We start from the raw sequence: 22,140 nt of genomic DNA on the forward strand, positions 1-22,140 counted from the left end.
TTCTGAAAATTATGTGTTTTACACATCTTCATTGCTTGATTTTGCTCAAGAAAAAGTGTCACTCATAGTTGTTGAAATGTCACTCGTATTATTTACACTGAAATTATGAAAATGTCACACATAGCAATCTAAAACCTTGGCAGCTATGATAATCAGCCTCAATCAGAATGACAATGGGCCCGCCCTCGGTCTGTGCGAGCTCAGGGAGGGGCTGCTGCAGCCTCTGGAGTTGAACAGAGAAGTGCGAGCAGCCCCTGGAAGCTGAAAAAAAAGTTAGCGTTTTTAGTAGGACTATTCTCTCCGTCCCGGGATGCTTTTTTCAAAGAAAGAAGTAGGGGAACGGGCTGAAATTATTTTTTAGAAGTAAGAGCACGCCATGCCCTTCCGTCCCCGCCCGACTTCTACCGCTGCTTTAGACAAGCTGCGTCTAAAGGTTCGCAGCTGCTACTAATGTGAAAGCGCGGCATGAGTGTTATTACAAAAAAAACTTCTGTCTGTCAAATTGACAAACAGCTGCTTTATTTTGTCAGAGGCCCCATGCTAGGTTACACTTTAATGTTGACCACGCCCCTTTCTTTAGACGTGGCTTGTCTAAAGAAAGGGGCGCGTCTCCATTAATGTGAAAACGCTGCATGGGCACTACTAAACAAACAAATATTTGCAAGTGTTAAGAACTCACGACGGTAAACAGTGAAGTTGAACGAGTTCTTTATTATCTTAAATACACCAACACAGGCTCAAGGCAGTAGATCTCGCATTTGTGTGAGTTTAAGCCATTGCATTTTCAATAGCTCAACCTCTCGTAAATGCGAGACCGATTGCAAATGATTGTTTTTCTGTAGGTGGGACGGCAGGTCAGTATATACAAATTCGCGGAGTCTCTGTAATCGCAATAGCTCGTTTAAACGTGAACTTCCTCTTTTCTTTCGTCGGTTCGAATAGATTATACGCGCTTGTGCTAGAAAGTACGCTTTTCGTCCTGTTGATCTAAGAAAACTTGTATTGAATACTGACTGAACGGGAACAATCTTAACCAATGAAAACTCCAGAATTGTGGGGCGGGGCCTTATGCGGACACGAGCCAGGGACGCTTCGTGAATGGCTACGTGTTCTTCTCTGATGCCTCCAAGTCAACCTTTCACGCAACGTGCGGGAACAGCTTCCGGATCAAGATGGCGCCTTCCAGGCCGGTACTCGCAGGTGGGTTTGCAAGAGTTTAAAGTGATAATGCATCTATCGACGAGCCTCAGTGGTCTGGTTTACAAAAGAAAAATGGTCAAAAAGGGATGCGGGCGTGTAACACGGGGTCTATTTAGGGGAAGTCATGGCCCAGTATATAAAGGGGCAGTTGTTTTATACACGATATGGGTATTTACAATAAGTATGATACACTCGATTTAGAGAATGAGGGACGAGGGAACGAGGCTGTCATGAAGCAAGAAGAGAGAGGTAATAAAAATGCACGAAGAAGACTAACGAGTTGCTTGGTCGACTCGTGTTATCTCAGGTGCTCTTCATAAGTGTTAAAGTGAATTTAGCATAGCTGCCAAGGTTTCAGATTACTATGTGTGATATTTTCATAATTTCAGTGTAATTATGAGTGACATTTCAACAACTATGAGTGACACTTTCTCTCGAGCAATGAAGATAAAGGAAACATATAAATATCAGAAATTAAACTCATTAGAGCAACGAGAAACTCTAAGATCTTAAACCTGCTGCAAAGCACCAGCATAGCTGCCAAGGTTTCAGATTGCCATGTGTGACATTTTAATATTTTAAGTGTCATTGTGAGTGACATTTCAATGAGCATGAGTGACACTTTCTAGAGAGCAAAATGAGGTAATGAAGACAAGAGAAACATATATATATATATCACAAATTACAACCATTTGTGAATTGAGAATCTCTACTACAACTCAATGCAGACAAACGGTAGAAAGGCACCGGAACCCACACTAAAATGTAGAGACACCGAAATGGGGCATAAAGGTGAATTGGCACTTACAATTATAAACACAGAGCAGAAACTGAAACTTAAAGAAACTAGAGACCGAAATACGGGTAAAATGCTTAAAAAGTTAATTTGACCTTGTGTAATGTAACTTGAGCTCATGTCAAGCACACAAAAACTCAATTCAAATTCACTGCTGTAATTCAAGGCAGTGTTTACCTGGAGAGACCTATGGCATTTTGGTAAGGGCTTCGACTTGAGCTCTCACTCTTTTGCACACTCCACGCTCGGCCTGCAAGACACCGTTCAGTGCAGTGTTCACACGACACATTTCCTTCTAGTTTGTCACGTGTTCAGCGACACATACCACATCAAGGCGCAAAAACAAAGAGCGCAAAAGTGAAGGCTTTCAGAGATACTTAGGATATTTATGCAACAAACATAGCGCATCAGGTGCTCTGCATTACTAAGACGTTTTAAGGGTGTGTAGAGTGCGTTCTATCTATGCAGGCAATACATTACTCAAAAATCGGTCTGTAACCATTCATAAAAATATTGAAACACGCCTGTCTCGGCCGAGCTCTATCTGTTGTGCATTTTTTTTTTAATTCAGCTGTGGATGTTATCTTTTGCCCACGCTGAATAATTATTGCAATGACCTTTGACTTTCCTTGCAATCTGCCGGTGTGTGTGTGTGTGTGTTAGTCTGAAGTGAAGTCTGTGTGTTACTGGGGGGTAGTAGGGATGACGGGGGCCGTAATGTGTGCGTGGAATTTGAAGGAAGCCAGGCAAGCCAAAGCACATTTTGAACGTTATTCCCGATTTTAATTTATGCCCGTGACTTCAGAGCCAGGCTCACACTTACTTGAATTTAGTTGCAGAGATGGCCCGCCTGCGGCCAGCAAGAACAGCTCCTGATTTCCTTATACGTGCCGGATACCTGGTTTGCTTCTCTCTGTGCCAGCTGCCCACACCATGCGTGCTCGCGGGTGGCGGGGTCGGCTCTGCTGCAGTCAGGGGTCATGGTTCTCCCTCTGAGGCCTCAAATTAACTACCAGGCCGCCGTAGTGAGAGTCCGATGGCCGCACTGTTCATTGAGTCTGTCAGCCGCGAATCGGCGATGGGTCCGTCTAGGTTGTTGGTTCGGTGTAGATCACGACGCGGGCCGTGTGGGATGCGCAAGCTCATCAGCGGCAACCTGCCAACAGATAATTCTGAATCCTCTAACTTCTGTTCTTCCTCTGTCCCCATGCTTACTGGGCTGGCCCGGCGTGACTCTCTATACTGGTGAGGACCAGCCCTCTCACCGGACCTCGGTATTCTGACTGCAGGCATTGCAGGAGGGCCCTGTCCCTCACCCAGTGCCTTCGAGTTCGCCGGCCCCGCTTGCTCTGAAATAAATTGTCGGCGGGTGGCATGATTGCCATTATTAGTTCCTGTCCTGTAGTCCCAGCGTGGGGGCCTGACTGCAGGAGGGCAGGGCAGAGGTGCGAACAGCACTGTGTGGTGTGAGCCAGCGCGGCCAGGCCCGAAAAACAGTCAGGCTGTGCAAGATGACGACGAGCAAGTTCGCAGCAGAGGCCTCATCAAACAGAATTTCGCGCGACGTGTGATGTCACATCCTTGCGGCGCTACGGCCAGTCTGAGACTAATGCTCAGCCCCGTGGCGCCAGCGGAAATCAAATAGATACATTTGTAGCTGCACTGACTGACTGCCGCTGTGAGGCTAAGATAGCCTGCCAGGCTGCTGGAACTGCCCGAGGACTGTGGGAGCAGCAGCGCAGGCACTGGGCGTGCAGCTACTACTGTTTGTAATGTGCGTTCTGTGAAGGCTTTGACTACGGCATTATGCGTGACAACGCATTTCAGTGCGGTGATGCGGAGCACCACACTGAAATGCGTTCGCGTCACACCAGATGCGTGATACTTGGCAGTACTGCACCAGAAATGGAATGACAGTAACCGGAGACTCAGTGACACTTTTTAATGAGTGGTGAAAGCAGTCATGTCCATGTAACTAGTTCAATTCACAAATGACTTTTTGTTTGCACTGTTGTGGTCTGTGAGCAGTCTTAAAACAGCTGCAACACACCCAAAGTGTTTATCAAACTGAACATTGTTGTTTGAATTACCTCATAAGCATTGAAATGTATTTACTGTATGATGGAATAATTGAGGTGTGGGGTGACAGTTTGAGAAGTAATCTGCAGTGCTTACAAATGGAAGGTGAGCGTTACAAATCACTCTATAAAAAATTAATTCTAAAGAGTGGGTTATTTTCCACATTGCAGAGTACGTCAGTTTAAGGCAATGAGATAAAAATACACAGCCTAATGAGCCCATCAATTGAAAGTTTACATGACACAGCCAACTGTAAAAACAAAAGGTGATGGACAGAATGCAGAACAATGTCATACATTCACCCCAGTACAGAGATCTGGGCCTAAATCCATTGTTTTTTTGCTCACCATGCCATTCCAGTTTGAACCCAGTCATATGCAAATCAGTCTTGACCCTGTGCCCCATGGGAACAGTCCAGCCCGAACTGCCAAGCCAGGTCCTCTCTGGACTGGAAACAAGCATCCAAGGACCGGTTTCGGGCTTTCAGCCCTCATCAGCCTGGATAGCTTGATTCCAGTGGCATGGAGAGCACAGGATTCACGTCTGAGCATACCCTTCCCACTCGGGGTGACAAATGCAGAAACAAAAGGTGATGGACAGAATGCAGAACAATGTCATACATTCACCCCAGTACAGAGATCTGGGCCTAAATCCATTGTTTTTTTACTCACCATGCCATTCCAGTTTGAACCCAGTCATATGCAAATCAGTCTTGACCCTGTGCCCCATGGGAACAGTCCAGCCCGAACTGCCAAGCCAGGTCCTCTCTGGACTGGAAACAAGCATCCAAGGACCGGTTTCGGGCTTTCAGCCCTCATCAGCCTGGGAAGCTTGATTCCAGTGGCATGGAGAGCACGGGACTCGCGTCTGAGCATACCCTTCCCACTCGGGGTGATAAATGCAAAAACAAAAGGTGATGGACAGAATGCAGAACAATGTCATACATTCACCCCAGTACAGAGATCTGGGCCTAAATTAATTGTTTTTTTGCTCACCATGCCATTCCAGTTTGAACCCAGTCATATGCAAATCAGTCTTGACCCTGTGCCCCATGGGAACAGTCCAGCCTGAACTGCCAAGCCAGGTCCTCTCTGGACTGGAAACAAGCATCCAAGGACCGGTTTCGGCCTTTCAGCCCTCATCAGCCTGGATAGCTTGATTCCAGTGGCATGGAGAGCACGGGACTCACGTCTGAGCATACCCTTCCCACTCGGGGTGACAAATGCAAAAACACAACTGTGACACCTATTTGCTACAGCTAGAGCTGTGGAAGAGGGACAAACTTTTATTTTATTCTTCCCAGACACTTTACGTTTACACGACTGTGACTGAAGTTCCAGGCCTAAATTGTATGTATTTAAATCTCAGCCAATAGAGTCATACGAATTAATGCCTAATCAGCGTGATTGAAAAAATAAGTGTAATAATGTATAGTGAACATTTCATGTTGTGGCATTATATGAACTGTTAGACAAATCTTGGATTTTGAAAGTAGTTAATAACAGGAAATGCAAGTTCGGGTCACCTGCTGCTTAACAGGTCACAGGCTTCGTCAGCAGCATGGAAAACAAGTTAATTACTGTTCCAACCTGTCTTTAATTATTTCGTGTGTTTTACCTTATGCATGGTAGTATAGTCTGAGTTCAGCCAAGGGGATTGTCCCATGTGCTCTGCGCGCTGCTCTTCACTCCGACACTGTGAAGCCCGGGGCGGAGTCGGCAGCATGCGCTGCACGTGTGAGCATAGGACAGTGCAGTGACTGTGGCATTGGCAGGCACTACTGTCTCTCTGAGCACTGGGGCCGCCGCGGTGGACCAAGACACACGTGATCGTTGGCGGCCACAGTACTTTGCACTCTTCGGGAAACTCATCAAAATAATTTTTACAGCCATTACGCAGAGAAGGACATGAACGTTCTGATTATTATTATCGCGGCTGGACAGCTATTTAATACATATTTTTATTTTATCTTGGGTCGTTTCATATAGACTTAATATTTCAGTTCCTCACAGGTTACACGTTTTAATTCTGTTCTTTTCTCTTCTCTGATTTACTGCGATTAATCGTATTGATTTTAATTGAGACAATACATTATTAATTCATAATTCATTCAGAGCCCCGTTTCTGTTGTATGACATAAATCAGGAATATGAATATTTAAAGAGGACTCCGCTCATGCACACATTCAGTCCCCTGCCTTGCAGCTTACCACCGGCCGCACAGCACTAAATGCAGCAGTCTCCTCGCAGCGCCCGATGCCTCTGATGCCGCGCGGCCATAATGATGATGAGACAGTGCTGCAGGACGATGCTGCACTGAGTGCCCAGTCCCACCTTGGTGGTCCAGCACCGCCGACCGGGTAATACTGCGCACTCAGGACAGCGCACAGTCTTCCAAGTTAACTCCAGTCTGCTGGCAAGTCTGCGGGTAGCTGAGCAGCAGGCACACAGGTGTCAGAGGCGGCAGGGCGCTCACTAGCACCCTGGCGTGCTGGCGCTGTCAGCAAAGTGCAGTAAGTGGAAATGCGTGACAATGTATTTCAGTGCGGTGATGCAGAACACCGCACTGATATGCGTTAGTGTCACGTCAGTTGCGTGATACTTGGCAGAACTGATTTAGGATAGATGAGAATTAAACGAAGAGTTGAAAAATATGTTGCATGAAATAGCAGATACTGAATGGAGTTGGTTAAACGGGAGCATGCAATCATTTTAGATCATATATGGTCTGAGATGGCAATTTAAGCACAGTCCTAAAAAGTGATCTATTCAGGACCACATTTGTTATGTAGGCGTGGCGATAGTGGAAACTGACAGAGGACTGCCGTGACGCGACGGAGCAGCGAGCCGCCGAACCCACAGAGGTAGCATCAGAGCCGCACGGTTGCAGCATTCTTCCCCACGCCTGCTCCACATTCTCCGTTCGTCTCCTCTCCGGGGGATTGGTTGCGGAGCTCAGGGAGGGGGAAAAGCCGCGAGCAAGTCGGCGGTGGGGTGTCGTGCTGTGTTGGTCCGGTCCTCAGTCCCCAGCCCTTGGACTGCTGGGGGGTGGACAGTGCCTCACCTGCGACTGTGACTGGCGAGCAGTGAGCGGTGAGCTGAGCGGCGAGTTGGCTAGTTGGTCGCAGCTCCACGGCATCCGACGTTTTCCGACGTTCTCTGGTGAGTCCTAGCGGCAGAAGAGCGGTAAGAGAGCGGTAAGAGAACGCAGCAGAACCAGAGAGAACAGTGAGAGAACAGTGATAGACGTAGCAGAGACAAGGGCTACACAAGCAGATGAGAACTGCTGCCCAGCGGCCCCCGCTCCCAGCTTCCAGCTCCGTTTTTTTTTTCTGTATTCTGGGAGTACTCTGGGTGTTTGTAGACTACTCCCCAGCTCCTGCCAACACCTGCTAATATCTCTGAGCGCCCCAACCAGCTGCTCCCCTCTCTCCCCCCCCCCCTGGCCAGCAGAGACAGCCCAGCTGCTGGCCCCTGGTACCTCGGAGAGCAAGGGGGGAGCAGGGGGGGTGCAGGGGAGCGGCAGGGGAACGCTGCATAAACGGGGGACTGGTGAAAGAGAGTACCCAGATCATAAGGCCCCTGATATCCCAACATGCAGAACTAAAAGATAGACAGGCAATGGGGACGCATGTAACACAAACATCTACCTCGACTGGGCCTTATCGTGGAATCAGGACGGACAGTAGACCTGAACCCGTAAAAGACCCCGGGAATCGGCCTAGCAAAGATGATCCACACCTTAAACAGTTGCTTTTCATTCCAGAATACGAAACTCAGGGGAGGCATGACATTTTCAACAGGGGCAACATATTTAAACTCTTCGTCAAAATTCAAGGGCTACAACACCTAACTACAGCAGACCTACTCTCAGTCAAATTTTGTAAACAAGAACACAACAACAAACTGGAACAAACACTGACAACATGGTGAACAGAAGAGATTGTACAGTTAATACTAACCTCTAGGGAAAGGTTTGACTCATGGGGTATAAGGCTCTCCAGACCGGTTAAACCAAGTTACCCAGGCCCGCTCGAGGAACCATTGGCGACGAAGGGCAACAAGGAAAATTCGCCAAAAATAACTGAGCAGGCCTTTTCAGTATTACGGAATGCAAGGGGGAATAGTCCTATCCTCCGACCAATCAAGTCAAACAAGCAAATACTAAAGACAACGCCGACTACTGGCGCTGGCTAACCGGCACATTGAACAAACAGAAAGATAACTGACCATCCCAAAAACCATCAAAGGAAAATAATTGGGAAACCTTCCACTTACTATCTTGGAACAAAGCCGGGGCAAGGAAATGGCTGGAAGATGGTCTGCCTTTCCACAACTGGGCAGCGTGCGACATCATTGCCCTTCAAGAAACATGGGCATTAGAGGCACTACCACTTGTTGGGTACATACATTTTAACATTCCAGCAAGGAAAAATTTCAAATATGGTCGACCAAAAGGAGGACTATCAGTCTATACCTTGACGGACATCAACATCAAATCAGAGGAAATAGCCCTGCACGGGCCAAGCACGCAATTAATAAAGTTGTCTCTACCTGGTAGAGTGACTCCGGTACTATTAGTGAACTCCTATGCACCTCCAAATACAAAAGAGAAACAAGCCCAGCTGGATCATCTAGTATCCACGATCAGGGATATTCGAAACAACAACCCCACTTGGGAAGTCATCCTAACAGGTGACTTCAACTCAAACCTAATTCATATACCAGAGGAGGACGAGACGTTAGCAGCAGACAACGAATTGTGGAATGTTACACCACAAAATCAGCTGAAAATAGAGCGTTACGATCCAATCGGTCAACAACTAGTAACATCCTTGGAATTTCTTGGACTGCGATTCCTCAACGGGAGAATTCCAGGGGACAACCCACCACAGCACACTTATCTAGGGACATCGACCACCTCAAGACTCGACTACACAGCAGTCTCACTGCCACTAATGCCCCTCGTCCATCAATTTTCAATTCAATCGTATCCGCATACCTTTTTCAATTTAAAACTCAACAAATATCATAATACCAAGCTAGTTGGAGAGAGTTCCTTCTCCACCAACCTGAAACGATTAAATGGAACAACGGGTAACATTGATGAGTTGCAGATAAAAGTACAGAGACTAAAAAAGGGGAGTGAGACAACTAAAGGCAATCAGATACAAAAATGGGAGAATTTCACCGAAACGCTAACAACAATTATGCCCACTCCAAAAAAAAATTCACGGCCCTCAACTTATAAAATCCCACTGCCAAAAAACTTGGCAAAGCTCAAAATAGAAATTAGAAGAAATGCTAGAGCACTAAAAAAGATAACGTCATCAAAAGACTGGGCCCAAAGACAGAATCTTAAAAGAGAGTACAAAAAGAAAATGTGGGAACATAAAAGATCCCTGAAGGATGATTTCTGGGCAAAACTACTCTGTACTGCAAAGAGCACCAACTCAAATGCATTCTGGAAGACCATCAACGGTCTAAACCATCCTCTAAACCCAATAACATCGAATGTCCAAGAAGCAGATTGGGCGGCATTATTAACACAGATTCTCGGACGCAACTCAAGTCGTGCCCAATACACGAGCAGAGCAACAAAACAATAACAAAAGGGTCAAACATAGCAAAGTGAGTTCCATAATTAGTGGCGAAGAAAAAATGCCCTGTGCAAAAGCAGAATCCCTGAATGAAGAAAGTAGTGTAATACAGCTGTCGGATGGGGACCAAAGGACAGCAAGGCACTTTCGAGAAGAGGCTCAATCTTCAGAGAACAACGAGACAGCAGAGATGCCCAGACGTACAGGCTTCCGCGATGAGGACATAAGAAGAATTTTAAGGAAGTCTCGCGGCAGTGGAGCGCCAGCACCGAATGGCATCCCTCCGATAGTTTTCAAAGACGACCCGGACTACTGGAGTGGAAACCTAAAAAAAATATTCGATGAAGTAGAAAACGAAAATCAAATTCCATCAAGCTTGCAAGACTCAATAATTTCACCTATCTTCAAAGGAGGAGACAGAACATCTCCAGCAAACTACAGATTGATCGCTCTCCTAGATGTGGAGGCGAAGTACTTTGCATCCCTGCTCCTTGAAGACTTGACAAGCTGGTCTGACGCCAGAAAGAGAATCCCGTTGAATCAAACGGGCTTCGGGAAGGGGTGTGGGACAATCACAAACGTCCTGTCACTCTCAGTGTTAGCCGACAAATATCTACGAAGGAAACAGCCCCTCCATCTCTGTTTTATTGACCTAAAGGCGGCCTTCGACAGCGTAGACCGTAGTATCCTATGGAGGAAACTGCGCAGCTGGAATATCCCGGAAAAAACATTGAGAGGAATTCTCCTTCTTTATTCCAACACATGGATGGAAGTAAAATTGGGGAATGGAACACAGCTCTCAAGGAAAATCAACACCAGCAAAGGCCTTAAGCAAGGCTGTGTTCTAGCCCCGCATCTCTACAATCTCTTTATGGCAGACCTAGCTTCGAGCCCAAATAACATCCTATCCCACCCCCCAAAACTTGGCTCCTTATCCCTAACTCATTTATCATATGCGGACGACGTCGTATTGATGAGCTTAACCAAGATTGGCCTCCAAAGATCGCTAGAGGGGCTAGCGAAATTTATAAGTAATAACAATCTGGAAATAAATACAACAAAAAGCAAAACAATGCTCATCACTAGACGACGGACACTAAGCCAACGCGTCCAATTAGAGGGAAAAAACATAGAAGCTGTCTCCACCTATAAGTACTTGGGCTTTTATTTTGACAATCGGCACAATCACCAGCAGCACATCGCCCAGAGAGCAAACGCACTTTCATTTGCCTCATGACTCTTCCAAAAAAGCTTACGGGGCCAACATACAAACCTCTATTGACAATATTAAAAGCCAAGGTGCTTCCTACGCTGTCCTACGGCAGTGTAGCCCTTCATGGGAAAGACGCGGATCTGCTGAACAAATTACAGACGGCTATGTACAAATCCACTTTCCAAATTCACCGGGCAGCTTCACCAGCTCAGATGAGATTAGAATTTGGGGTAATAAACAAAAGGAAGTACGCAACAATAAAGTATTGGTACAGCCTGAAACAGAACACATCTGCTTCAGAATTGCATAAAGCCCTGTGGAACGAAATAAAAACTGTCGCAAAGTCTACATACAATCAGTTTCTCGAGAAGGCCTTAACTCACACCGGGACAAGAAACCTTTGGGAAATTAACCGGCCTTACCCAGATTTTAGGCAAGCCATAAATAAGTCAACAAAACTCCATTCACTCGTAACTGACAAGGCTACTTTCAGCACAAGATAACATGCCTGGATGGTTATATCCAAATACAAAACACTCAGTGCAGCCCCATACCTAACCACAATTACATTTCCGGCCCCTAGAAAACAAAAGCTAATGGCACTACGTCTGGGAAAATTTCCCTCTACCATGGACCAGCCAATTTGGGAGCATGACGGACCCAAAACTTGTAGATTATGTGGTTGCAGCAAGGAGGACTTCATTCATCTCGTTTGCATTTGTCCGAATTTGGCCTACGCTCGAGCCACCTTTCTAAAAAAGGCCATGAATGAACGAGGCATTAGAACGTGCAGATCGGCGATTATGGCAGTCCTAAATCCAACAGACACCTGCCTGAACTGCTTATTACTAAAGTTCATGCAGGTTCATGCTCAAGCGTTGAACTACAATCAGGTACCCTGGCTCAACAAGGGACACATGTCGGCGGCCTCCGTGGAAGAGGGCTCTCTTGAATTTAATAAAGGCCCTGTCGAACTTAACAAAGAATAATACCAGAACTCTTGGAACCACATTTTATATGTGTTAACAATAGTTTCTTGACCGTTTCTTTCTTTTAACTTGTATATTATGTTCACCAAAATGCTCACATTTAAAAAAAAAAAAAAAAAAAAAAGAATTTTGCACTAGACTCAGAATGTTTTAAGATCAAACGAAAGAGAATGCGGTTAAATATTAAGAGCCTTGATCTAGGTACTTGATTTTATAAAATGTATTGTTATGGATTTAATTAACTGAAACATTAAACTTTTCCATTTCATTTCAAGTTATGTAGGAGTGGGTGGGATTAGAAATTGGGGCCAGAACCTTAATCCAGTTCTTTGAGTGGCATGGAAAAGCGGGTGAAGGGAAGGAGAGTAAGGGGTTCTAAAAGGCGTGTGGCTTAAGAACTGTTTGAGTCACGGGTTCTGCATTAAGGAACGTAGCTTAGTACATGTGATCTAAAAGCACACTGGCTTCACTCAGGAGGAAGTGCTGCCCATATAAAATAGGCATATCTACCACAACATTTTCTTCAGATTAAAGGTGGACACCACATTTCTTGTGAGTAAACCAGCTTTTCTTCTGCGATCTCAGTGTCTGTAATGAGCCAAGACAATTTGTCATATGCAAGGTTGCCATTTTGGGTATGTGCCCTAGAGAGGAAAGCAAAAAGGGATTGTTAAAATGATTTAAATAATTTCATCCAATTGTAATTCTTTGTGCCATGTTCTGTCTTTCATTCTTTTGCTTGCCATACCACCTTAGACAGGAACTAGTCATGTGCAAATCACCCTTGGTCTTGCTCCACCAGAAAAAAACAGTGATCTGGAATGCTGTCTCAGTGATTGCCAGTGGCTGATATAATTTCAAGCATTCTTGTTGTTTGTTGCAGTAGAGATGGCCTAAGTGCCATGGATGTACCAGACATGGGTCCCATGCTCACTGTGCCACAGTACACAAGATATACGACGAAGGCAGATCCTCTGCTTTGATTTTGCTAAAAATTAGCGCTGTTTGATACGGTGTTCCACAAAAGTTTGCTCCAGCGCCTACAGTCAGACTTGGCCAATTTACGAAGGGTAATGCCAGCTGTCGCAGATTGGATGGTTGCCAGCTGTCTGCAACTTGAACGCAAGCAAAACAGAAATTCTCCTACTCGGGAAGATACCCTCTCCAGGGGGGACCATTGGTGGCCTCCCTCCCCACCCACAACCGCTGTCAAAAATCTAGGTATCAAGTTGGACAGCACCTTAACCTTTGAAATGCAGTCGAAATTGGTGGCAGGCATGTGCTTTAGACTCTTGCAAGGGCTTAAGCCCATCCTTGGACTTTTCGATCCTTGCACCTGACAAACCCTGATTTGGGTACGAATCCTTTCCCAGTTAGATTATTGTAACATTCTATACCTGGGAGTCAACAAGTCAGTGATCAGAAGACTCCAGCTGGCTCAAACTGCTGTGGTTAGGCTGTCGTTTTCTATTCAGAAATCCTGCCCTGTTTCAAGCCTCCTTTGCAGTCTGCACTGACTCCCTATGGATGAACCTGGGCACTTCAAGACTTTGTGTGCTGCCATAAGATCTTATTCTCCCAGGGGGCCCCCATTTCACCCGATCTTTTATTCCCCTATCGACCCTCACTGCCCCTGCTTATGGCTGATCTTAACCTGGCTACTGTTCCGCATGTTCAAAGAGTAAGAGCGGGAGTCCACTCTTTAACACAAAGGCTCCAGCTCTCTGGAGCGCTCTTCCTCCTTCTGTAGAAGCCTGGAGTGTTTGCACTCCAATGGGCAAATCTATGACTTTCAAGAATTCACAAGCATTTACAGAAATAGGCCTAGATGCTGAACTCCTAGTGAATATTTTGTGAATACCACTTGTGCATGAGTAAATATACATTATATCTGCTTGTGTTTAGTTTTTCTACACACTATTATTTCCCCTACCTCGGAAAACATTTTACTCCTGCCAATGTTGGGATTAAATTTCCAAACTTCCCAGTGTGGAAAGAGATTGGAGAGGAGTTGGTTAATATCTTTAAACATAAGAATGTGGGCATGCACAGACTCGCCGGGCATTTCAACCCTGGAACTACAGTGTCCCACCTACTTCCAGCCCCAGTATGTAGATTTACAGAAGGGCACACATTCAGATTCTTGCTAAAATACAATTCCTCATATATGAAAGTTTATTTCTGAAGAATACTGTCCCTTAGAGTTTCACCCCCCTTAATCTCGTTGGTTTCAGGTGTGTGATATGTACCTCTCAATGGAAGTTCACAGGAAAATAAAACTAACAGACCAAAATGTTAAAATAGAGTATTGGCAGCAGCAGTAAAGAGCGTAATATACCAACATATTTCTTTCTGAGTTAAAAATTGCATTCATTTGACCTGTTTTTTTCTGTTCCTTTTGATAGGCTTCTGTTATGTCATTTGTGTCAACAATCAAGTTACATGTCTAAATTGACCTTGGCAATCACAAAGTCCACATGTATTGATCTTCAAATGCCCCCTTATTCTAACAATGTCACGGTGACCATAACTTCCCATGCTCTGCTAACTATCGTTTGGAGTAAAACTGTGTCCATATTTTCTCAAGGCCAAACCCCAACACAGAAGGAGAAAAGAGATTAGTATTACAGGAACAATTCCAAAACAGTACGTACAGTGGAAGGGAAATGTGGCTAATAGTTTTATTATACACCTACTTCATTTACTTCCACAGTCATGAGCCGGTAAAATATTTTTTATTTATGTTGTTTGCAGATTATCCCTCTAGTACGAGTGATCAAATAATGCTCACAGTAAAGATGAATTCTTGGTCAGCAAATGGAAAAATTATAAAATTATTTATCATAAAGAAAAGTGTGTGTGTGTGTGTGTGTGTGTAAATGTATCTGTGTGTATATATATATATATATATATATATATATATATATATATATATATATATATATACAATCACGTCCAGAATACTACTCGGAATAAGAATAGGTACGATACAAAGTGGTTTAGTTAATTTTTAAAAGCACAAATTTAGTGAGCTGTGAAACGCCATGGCAGAGGCATTTCAGTGATTAGCTTTCTTTAGTGCTGATTTCACAGTGGGGGTCATTGCAGCTGGGGATTAGTTAAATGCAATGTTCATTACTCTCGTTGGAGCACCGTCCAAGCCCCACCTCTGTGTACCTCGGGCTGTACCGTTTGCCTTTCACCCAGCCACACTACATTGGTTTGCTGCAGTCTGTTGCGAAAGCCCATTAAGTAATGCAGCATCCTTGCACACAATGGTGCCCCTATCATTGTTGGCCCGTGGACTGCACGACATCCCGTGCAGCCGACTCACGGGTTTTGCTGTTGTTAAATCCACATGTATAGTTCCCTACAGGGAACTAAAAATTACGAAGCTGGTCCCCCTATTTTTCGGAACATTATAGTTCGACTTGATGATTGCTTCAGAATAAGGTACATTGTTCCACACCGGGTTCGGACGAATTGAAGGGTTCAATTCGTTGTACAGATAATGGTTGTAAAAAAGGACACAAATCTTGGTCTTGAAAAAGGTGGTCGCTATTTGCACAATACCGCCGAAGCGCATCGACGCTCTGGACAGACTTAATCTATTGGCACTCCGGCCTTGTTGATGGAAAAGTTTGCACTACTAATTTGCCTGTGTTGACCACATATGGATTAGTTCACAAATTACAAATACTTGTACTGTTGTATATATTTTGTCTCTTACTGGCTCTCTTCTTTCTTTCCATTGTTTTAAGAAATATCTATTTTTTGCCTTATCGTCATTGGGTTTTTAGGTGGAACTCACTGCACTGTTAAAAACTATAGGCTAACATAGCTACTGGACCATGTCGGTTTTCTGATCATTGTGAGATAATCGAATTGTGTTGAGTCCTACATTCATGAAATATTTGTAATATTTGAATTGTTTTTTAAACTGGTGAAACAATATTATTCACTATTTTTAATAAATGTAATATATTTTCTCAACTACTTGACAATCCGTGGCACTACAGCTACCATACATGGAATTTTGTGAATGTATATATGAAGTATGAATGAATGTGGTATTGATTGAAGGGGGAGGTGTAACTGAGTCAAATATCAATGGGAATATTTATTTTCTAATTTACTTTGAGCCCTGTCCCTTTGACACATGGGGCCTCTCTCAAAACATTGTATGTAGCTTGGAATGTAGGCCAGTGCACTCCAATTGAATGGAGATAACACCAAATTCTGTCATTTGGTTGCACTTCCTCAATCTGGCCCTCTCACTGATGGTGAGGACGATTGCCACCCGTTCCCATGGATTCGTCAGAAAAATGTGGGTATTATTTTTTTATATCTCATTCACTTTTGTGGAGCAAAATAACCTCCTCTCATTATCCTGACTCTATTTTCTGTGAATGCTACCCGGGATTGATCCACTGTTTACATCACATGCCTGTAAACTTGTGGTCCAGGCAATCCATTATTTCTTGGATCCCCAAGTGTCCCTAGCTGTTTGATTAGGCATATTCAAGGATTCATAGGAATCTTGGATTTGGGCTTTTGCGAAAGCCTCCTTCTCACTGTCCTGCTGATTGCATCCTGTGGATAAAAAGTCAAATTTTTAAATCTATGTGCATCTGCCACCACTCTCTTCATAATTGCAGCTCTTCCTTCATCTGTGCCAAAATTGTATGTTATGCTCCAGACAAACGCTGCGATTGGAATGTCTTTGAGTATTGATCCTCACATCAACTTTATCCGCCTAGGTTTTTCTCTTTCCTTCATGTAATGTGCACGGATAACCTTTATAAACTCAATATACCTGAGAATATTTTTTTACTAGTTTAGTTTACCTCTAGAGCATCCAAAACTTATTAGGCATAAAAGGTACATAGATTGATCAACACGTTTTAAAGAACGGAACCTATTATCATTGGTGGTGAATGCAATCGATTGAAATGTTGATCAAATTAAAATATATTTTTAATTATTGACTTTATAGAAATATTTATGGAAATACATTTTTTCAAAATGTAATAGTGCTTTATGTTGCTTTTTTGTTAAATATGAAAACTGTCAATTTATTTAAATTCTTGATTATTATTTTGACTTCAAAGGCAAAAGTTCAGTTAGCAGGCATTTACAGAACTTCTGCCCTTTTCTGTTTGAATGCATGCTTCACTTTACTTGCGTTTTTGAATTGGGTTTCTTCTCTTGTGACTCGTGGACACAAGTGTTTCATCTTCATATGGGCACAAAAAGAGATTTTGTGCACTTAACAGATGATAAGGGGTTTTGCATAAATGTTGAATTGAGGGGATAGGCCATTGGGTACTCCACGAGTAACCAGTCTGGATGGTGATATCTGGTCTTCCATTCTGACCCTTTGCGGCCAATCTGATGAGAGTGGTGTCAACCATTTTAGAGATTTGTTTATGACATATGCCACTGACTAGAGATTATGTAACAAGATCCAGCTGACAACTGTTTCAGAAGTGACAGAGTTTCATGAGGATTAGCACGCTCTTGAGCCTTGAATATCAGTTTTTTGGGTGTCCTCCCAAATGTTGACCAGGCCTGTTCCCGTCCTGTGTTACATTAGAAGCCAGATTTGTTGGGGTCTGGGATAGTGTTTATAGATGTTTTGGGATTTGCATGGTGACTATGCTTTCCTAGGATTTAGGTATATGTTGTAAAGACTGCCTCTAATGTGCTGCTTGTGACGTGTCGTGTGTGCCCTGGGACATGGTGGGGCATGCACCCTAAAACCTAGCTGTTCGGTAAAACAGAACAGGTCTAAGAGTGATATTCGGCAATGCTTCATTAACTTTAAGAATTGAGAAGTTTGTCATGTTAGTAAGGGAGCAAGTAGGCAATACACGCTGACACATACTTTTAGAATCTTCATTATTTGGGTAGTTCAATTGAGGAGACTGGCGTGAATAGAAGAGTATTTAAAATGGTACTGTATAGTCGAGTTTCAGCATGGTTCAATGTAGAATATGCTCAAGAGAAAGTTTAAGAGCCTAGTAAGTAATTGTTCCAGGACTAGTTGTCTTCTTTAAATATTTATGCATTTGAGACAAGAAAACCCAAAATATGCTTAATGTAAAATGGCATTTCCATTCAGTTCCAGTGCAGCCACTGTTTATGAATGCCCACCTTGAATGTGGAACCAGTGTACAAGGCTGGTAATGAGAAGTATGGATATTAATCACTGTTTTATTGTAGTATTTCTCTCACAGCATACTGTTACGCTCAGCATTCTGCTTCCTAGTTTGTGAAACTATTGCAATGCGTGAGGTTCATTGTTTTTCAGAGCTGCATAGCTTGCAGGGGCTGTTTAGTGAACCCAGAAACAATCTTGGAAAGAAGACTTTACCCACATGAAAGCACCACATTGTGCAACCCATTGGCAGTCAAATGGGTTAAGAGCTAATTATCCTTTCACGGTCTATTTTTCTGTTTATCTCCTGTCATTTCACGTCGTTTCTGCTCTATTTGTTCTTATTTTTTATAACCTGAGCATTGTGCGGACATTGAAGGTTCTTTTTTTCTTGTTTTATTTTCATTTTGATTTGTTATGCACAACATTTAGGTGCACTTTATCTGAATCCGGCGTATTCACTTAGCTCAACCTACTAAGGGACAGCTAAGGTTGCTCTGAGTGAAACCTGTTTACTCATTAGGGACCATCAGTTATGCAGTGTTGATTATCTGTTGCAGCTTATGACGCGACTGCCCCCTCTTTGCTTTACAGCCTGTCAGGCACTAATACTACATGCCATACCTACAATGAGAAAATTCATGCAAACAAGACCAAATGTGTTTCCAACGAGTGATTGTGCCAACAAAGATAACAAGCATTTGCAATGCAATAGGTCTCGGGTTAATTAAGTTTGAGCTATTGGCATTGCTAAATATTGCAACATCAACTGTAATATTCCATGCAGCACAAACAAACTACGGCCTACTGTTTACTACTGGAGTTTAACTGCCTCATCCTGAGTTGTCCTCTTCTACATTATTTGGGATGTGCTAGATTCCGGGCCAATATGCTGGAGCGAAACTGGCACCAGATTCATGGGATGTGCAACTTTCCAACACTTTGGTGTAAGATCTCGTCGCTCACAAAGCGCACGCTAATTATTTTCCCTCCAAATGGATGTTGATTTATATTGATTTAATGAGACTAGACACCATCAGATCAGTGCTCTCAGCATTTCTGTGCAAACAAATATGTAAATAGCCAAGTCATGCATTGTTTAGACTTTTCCCTTTTTTACATTTTTCCTCATATTGCCTACATATGAAACAAGCCATACTTTTAGTCGCTATTAAATCTGTCCCGGAAAACTCCGGTGGCCTCACTGCCGCCCTTTGCTCACACAGCAGCCCGTGCTCGGCTTCTTATGACTCACCTCGGCTGTCTCTTTATTCCTTCTTTAACTGGGACAAACATGGCCACGCGACGTGAGGAGGAGCCGAAGAAAGAAAACAAACACTTGCATCGTCATCGCGCGCTCCGTTGACGGGTCTGCCGCGGCCGGTCCTGCAGTAAGGGGCACGGCGCATGTGTAAGGCCGAAACCTTCCATGGGGCACGGCCCGAGGAACCACTGTAAAATCGAACCCCCCTCCGCGCCAACAAGATTCTTAACCCCTAAAGTGCTTAAAGTGGACGGCCGCAGCCCCGAGTCTGCCGCGGCCGGTCCTGCAGTAAGGGGCACGGCGCATGCGTAAAGCCGAAACCTTCCATGGGGCACGGCGCATGCGCAAGCAGCGGGAGGTATTGCTAGCGTCTCAGCTTCCGAGGAGGACAGCGCGTTCACGCGCGCGTGTCCGGCGCAAATCGACTTGCGCGCGGCCAGGACTGTCCTCCTGGAAAGCACACACGCTGACTATAGGTCTTTGGCGAGAGCGAGCTTCGCTCGCTTCACCGAGACCTAAAAAGCCCTTAGTGACCTAAAAAAAACACAGAAGAGCATATTGCATCAACGTCCACAGTTGACATCCCTTCCTTCTTTGAAAATATCTCCTATTAAATCACATGCTGGTTGCCAATTGAGCTAACGCATCCCAACACCTACACTGTTAAAGAAACTGAAACAGCAATGGACAAAATAGAGTACTTCAAAACAAGGGTCACCAGTACTGCTGGAAGTGGTTCAGTCTTCCATCTTAGATTGGGCATTCTCCATGGGCTCCTTAAACTGTAGAGAAGATCTTCCGTGATGTTTGGACTATTAATTTTCATTTGAGCACTGACCAGTTATAGGAACTATGGCAGTGCTGCCATGAGAGTTCTAATGCCTGGAACTGTTGAGATAACAGCAGGGATATCCGTAAGAATGCCCCTACTGTCTGCCAGTGAGGTATTCAGAGGCACGGTCAACAAACAAAATTAACAAAATGTCTTGCACATAGAGGACACCACATCCAAGTTTCCACCACCATGTAGCTGTTGACAAAGTATTGCGAGTCCTGCCCTGAAAAGTGTTAGGATGGGGTTCTGTTTTTTTGTGGTTTACACATGTTGCGCATAAGTGGCCACTGTTAAGGGTTTGCGAGAATAAAGATTTAACATTTGGTGACACCTGTGTTTCCTTTAATTTGCTTCTCACTGTGACGTTTTTCAAGCACCTGCTTCCCTGAAATCCTGTTATGCCTTCCAGCTGTCTCCTCTCACACTCTGCACTCCCACAAATGTTCCAGTCTCATGCATGTTTGTTTGCTGTGGCTCAGAGGCAGGTGTTTCTGACGTTCCAGAGTCAAAGCCTTATTATCCCTACACAATATTGTTTACACAAAGGAACAAATCTCGCAGCCAAGTTAAACATCTGATTACTCTGTCACAAGGTCTGAATTTGAAAAAATATTCTGAAAGAAATTAATCAACACTGACCTCGTACACTTACTAAACCCAAGTCCGTGTTTTTGTGTCCTTGATTTAAAATTTTATTTCTTTTCTGCTGATATTTCATATGATCAGGATGCTGTATAGCCATCGCCTGCATTTTTTATGTACCAGCCTTTGTACACTTTTCTAGCTGAGATACATCTACATGCCTGCTTTGTAGCGATAATATAAGCAGTGCATAGTGGAACCCTAATCTGTGTAATGTAGGATTACAAAGTAATGTTTGAATACTCTGGCTGTCTGTAAGAGGCCATAGGCTTGTAGACCAAGCTGTAGTGTTTTATCTGCCTACACACTAGAAACTGTTTGTAATTTACAATTACAGAAGTTAGTTTACTGTCTAACTTTGGCCACTGAAATGACCTTCTTCGACTTTTCTCCACGTTTTCCTCACCCTCTTGTGATGTTGTTTGCAATTTCATTGTAAAGAGAACTAATTTGCTCTATTGTGGCTATTCTGTAAAGTGGTCATGTAAGTGATTCCAGCAGTTCACTGGAACCATCCCTGAGGGAACACACAATTCTCCTCTCTGGTTACAAGAGGATTCCCACACAGCTTTTTTCGTTTTCAAAAAAAGATTTCAATTTATTCCTTTTGTGTTTTCAAAGATAAGCATTTAGTTCATTAAACTTTTAACAAATGCGGCATTATCAATTTCACTTTGTGTCCAAAGCATTTCGGGCATTCGTGATGCCCTTCATCAGGGAATGATACTGTCAATGAAAAATGAAACAAAAAACTCAATTATAAAAACAATGAACTACTGGTTCATCACTGTGTCACTTTACACTTTTGTCAGATACATGCCAAGATTTTCATAATGTTCACCCATTAATTAAATGATACAGTGGTGATTCGGAATATATCACATTACGGTTCAGTTAGATTCACTTAGTGGTTATGTACAACTGTTATTCATCAGCTAACGGCCCTCGTGAAAACGGTAGTATAAAATATATGCAACTCACATGCCCATTCTTGATCGTTGAAATAATGTTCTGGAGAAAATATAAACAAAACGAGAAGATTTGGGCATGTGAGTTGCATATATTTTATACTACCGTTTTCACGAGGGCCGTTAGCTGACGAATAACAGTTGTACATAACCACTAAGTGAATCTAACTGAACCGTAATGTGATAAATTCCGAATCACCACTGTATCATTTAATTAATGGGTGAACATTATGAAAATCTTGGCATGTATCTGACAAAAGTGTAAAGTGACACAGTGATGAACCAGTAGTTCATTGTTTTTATAATTGAGTTTTTTGTTTCATTTTTCATTGACCGCATCATTCCCTGATGAAGGGCATCACGAATGCCCGAAATGCGTTGGACACAAAGTGAAA

General features: G+C 43.7%; 1 protein-coding gene across 2 annotated transcripts in view; it reads left to right on the top strand.

Moving 5' to 3' along the window:
* The first annotated feature begins 1,057 nt into the window (after positions 1–1,057).
* The window catches only part of EIF2A (eukaryotic translation initiation factor 2A), a 247,232-nt gene continuing 226,149 nt past the window's right edge, over positions 1,058–22,140 (top strand). The window contains exon 1 of one of the 2 annotated variants that reach the window (XM_078668056.1): positions 1,058–1,200. In XM_078668056.1, coding sequence (XP_078524182.1) covers positions 1,173–1,200 — 28 coding nt within the window. In that variant the 5' untranslated portion in view covers positions 1,058–1,172. The remainder of the gene's footprint in view (positions 1,201–22,140) is intronic. The other variant, XM_078668057.1, reaches the window with a different exon arrangement.

The sequence above is a fragment of the Lissotriton helveticus genome, chromosome 11 (genome assembly GCF_964261635.1).
Source record: "Lissotriton helveticus chromosome 11, aLisHel1.1, whole genome shotgun sequence".
Lineage (NCBI taxonomy): Eukaryota > Metazoa > Chordata > Amphibia > Caudata > Salamandridae > Lissotriton > Lissotriton helveticus.